General features: G+C 51.1%; 1 protein-coding gene across 1 annotated transcript in view; it reads right to left on the bottom strand.

The window, feature by feature from the left end:
* LRRC59 (leucine rich repeat containing 59) overlaps positions 1–3,577 on the bottom strand; it is a 7,254-nt gene that overhangs the window by 3,138 nt on the left and 539 nt on the right. Inside the window, exons 2-5 of the mRNA XM_019517651.1 lie at positions 3,311–3,381; positions 2,806–2,964; positions 2,343–2,447; positions 409–481 (exon numbers count right to left, since the gene is read on the bottom strand). Of these exons, the coding sequence (XP_019373196.1) occupies positions 409–481; positions 2,343–2,447; positions 2,806–2,964; positions 3,311–3,381 (408 nt within the window). The remainder of the gene's footprint in view (positions 1–408; positions 482–2,342; positions 2,448–2,805; positions 2,965–3,310; positions 3,382–3,577) is intronic.

Below are 3,577 nucleotides of genomic sequence, written 5' to 3'. Positions count from 1 at the left end.
ACTTGATGATCTGCTCAGGTCCCTTCCGACCCTACCAACCGTGACAATATTGTTTCATATGTAGAGAGTAAACCAAAGCAATTTGTTACTGTTTAGAGATAACAATCTTTAAGTATTTAACATGCACATAAGCCTAACTTTGCCATGTGTTAGTCTCCCTGCAAGAAGGCATTTAGACTCAGTTCACCAAGAGCAGCAGTAGTGGGAAATCTTCCTCCCAAGTGGTCCTTGAGAGACCCACTCCGCTCCAGTGAATCACAACCTTTTCACCACCTCCAGTTCAGACATTATTGGTGCTTAGTGCCACACTATTTGGAAATCCTTGTTAGACATCCTTGAAAGCTGGGATCATCATAGAACAAACACAGCCTAGAGCAGTAGTGAGGTGGAAGGGATAGTGGGACCTACCTCGCTCTGCTTGTAGCCTCCGCTGTCTCTCGCGATCCTGCTCTGACTGGATGGCTTTCATATACTGCAGCACCTTCAAGACCCAAGAGGACAAGGTGAGACAAGATAATACAGGAGGTGCTTTGAATGGTCACCTCAGTGTGGGAACAGTCAGAACATAGCTAAGAGGAAAAATAGCACTCTAGGACTGACCTTGAGTCTTAGTCAGGAAGACAGACAAGCCCTAACTCCTACCCTGGTACCACAACTTTCAGCTCTTTCCCAACTGCTTCAATGCATCTGTCCATGGGCAATACACAAGCCTGCTGTGATGAGTGCTGGCACCACACTTCAAGAAGGATATGAATAAGCTCAAAATGGTACAGAGAAGGGCCACCCATATGATTCGGGGCCTGGCAGCTGGGCCATATGAGGAGAGACTCCAGGAACTGGTTTTGTTCAGTCTGAGTAAGAGAAGACTAAGAGGCGACTTGATAGCTGCTTACAAGTATGTCGGGGCAAACACCAACATGTAGGGGAACAACTCTTCAGAAAGGCAACCCTTGGGAGGACAGGGACCAATGGGCACAAGTTAGTTAAGGAAAAATTTAGGCTAGATATAAAAAGGAAAAACTTCTCTTCTGTAAGGGTATCTAGAATCTGGAACACACTCCCAGCAGAGGTGGTGCAGTCACCATCCCTGGAAGGGTTCAAGAGGAGGCAGAACAAGTACCTCGCTGAGCTACTTTGAGCCCAATTACCTCCTGCCCATGGCAGGGGACCAGACTTGTAACATCTTATGGGTCCCTTCCAGTCCTTATGATTTGATGATGTAATGTCTTTAACCAGTTTTTTTTAAGGGGGGGGCAGAGCTTAAACACTTAATTAGAAGAGTGATTACTACACGCATCCCATTTTTAAATTACACAAAGTTGTCACAGAATCCAAGAGCCCTTCCTACAGGGACCACAGATTGCTTCAAAGGAAAAAAAGTTACGTGGCTGTCAAATAACGGAGAAACACCCATGTGACAAAACAGGGATTCCATTTCACAACCCAAGAGAAGTCCCAGTGTGGAACTGTTGCCCAACAGGACATGTACAAAGCAGATACACATCTAAATCAGGGGTGGCCAGCCTGGTGCACAGGCACCACAAGCAGCACGGGTAGCCTGTGTGTGGCACATAACAGACTGGAGAGCAGCAGCTTGGTCAAGGAACAGAAAACAGGGCAGCAGATCAGAGTGGCACTCAGGGAAGGTACAAGGCTAATTTGTGGTACACCTGCCAAACAGGTTGGCCCCCACTGGTCTAAACAACACCTCCATTGGGTAAGATCCTCAGCTGCTGCTGTTGGCTTGGCTGCACCAAGACTTGCCCAATTTGCTGGTGTTGGGAGTAGTGCCTCCACCTGGGGCTCACAGAGCAACCCTCAGTGGAGACAATCCCTGCTGATTGCTGAAAGGTGGTTACATGCTCTTTGCGACTGCCCATCTTTTCAAACAAAGACTGAATCCTCCACAGAAACAGCAGAGAACTGCGACAGCACAAACTCCAACCTATTTTTGTCCTGCTCTACAGCGCCCAGGAGCTGCCCTTTACGCAGGTTGTCCCTGCTTCTCCAGAGACTTTTGTACTCCACACTACAAATCTGCCCATGGATTATTTCACTGAGACCACCTCCTATTTCTTGCTGGTCAGCATTTCAAGGCTCATTCCTTCTCCCAATTCTGGCTGAACACACTGCTTAGATGACTTCCTAGACATTCAGGGACAGGAGCAGTACTGAGGTCTTGCAAAGCTAACACTGACTTCGAAAGGACCGGCTCCTCATTCCCTCTCCAGACCAAGAGCCATTGAACTGCCACACTGACACCCTCTAAGCCAGAAAAGGAGAAACAACAGCTATAAAATCCAAGGAGGAAGACCAAATAAAGCCCAGAACTGCTTCCTTACCCTGATGGCCGCCTGTTTACACTGTTTCTCATCCAGGCAGTCTCCTGCCACCTTGGCCAGGGTGGGATCCAAGGGGTTGTCCTTCAGGTCCAGCCACTTCAAATTCTACAGGAGAGAAAAGATGAACAGATCAAGTTACTGCAGGTTCCTATGAGGCCAGCAATCAAAAGCAAATGCAAACAGAGCTGTTTATTCAAGTGAATTGAGGCACGAAGCAACAGCAAGTGACTGTCCACGTGGACAAAAGAGAGAGGAAACCAGCAGGGGTTTGACTTTTAATAGAAGCATGGCAGTTTCTACAGGCAGGGGTGCAGGTCCCCAGCTGCTCAGAGTCCCACAGTGGTCTGTCCTGGCAAGAAAGCAAATGTTTTTACTAGATAAATCAGCTTCAAGGAAAGAAAAAAAAATAACCTCCAGGCTGCAGCCCAAGGGTTTAGGTAGCTGCCTGCCAGAGGGGTTTTACCTTGAGCTGCGCAAAGCTGACAGGCAGGGTGACCAGCCGGTTGTTCAGGAGGTCCAAGTGCTGCAAATTCACCAGGCGCCCAAAGTCCGAGGGCAGCTGCTGCAGCTGGTTTTTGCTGAGGTCCAGCTTCACCAGGTGGGTCAAACTGCAGAAGTCCGACTGCAAACCCAAACAGGAGCAGAACCGCCCGCCCTGTTATTGACTCCACTAAAGAGCGGCCAAGCAAGACAGGGGCATTTTGTCACACCCTGCAGGGAGCAGAGGACAGCCCGGAGAAGACTGCGACAGGGCTTCCTTTCCTAACTGGTCGGCAGCTGCGATCCCCCGTGCCGACTCTGACAGACACAGGGCCAGGCCAGGCGGGATCCTGCAGTGCAGAAGGGGCCATGACCCTCCCAGGGAACCCGCCTGCCCCCCCCCAGGATGCCGACCTATCCTCACCGACAGGGGGCCCCCAGGACAAGGGAGCCGAGCCCTGCCCTCCCTGTGGGCTGCCCCCTCTTACCGGCAGCGCAGCCAGGTTGTTGCAGGACAGGTCCAGCACCGTAGCCTTCGGGAGGGCAGCCTGGGAGGAGGAAGAGGTGCCATGTTACACCCATCACACCCATGACGCCCTGCTGCCTCCTGGGGGTGGGGGCCCCGTGGCTGACACAGCCCCCCAACATCCCCCCCAACACAGGCACAAATGCATAGGGTTTAAAATGGGGTTTACATCCGTTCACTGCCCGTGGGGGGGGAGGGGCTCATCAACCCCCTTGCTAGCCTATGGGGG

This window comes from Gavialis gangeticus, unplaced genomic scaffold (genome assembly GCF_001723915.1).
Source record: "Gavialis gangeticus isolate Ggan-Ray unplaced genomic scaffold, GavGan_comp1, whole genome shotgun sequence".
NCBI classification, from domain to species: Eukaryota; Metazoa; Chordata; order Crocodylia; family Gavialidae; genus Gavialis; species Gavialis gangeticus.
This window is presented reverse-complemented; position numbering and strand designations above follow the sequence as displayed.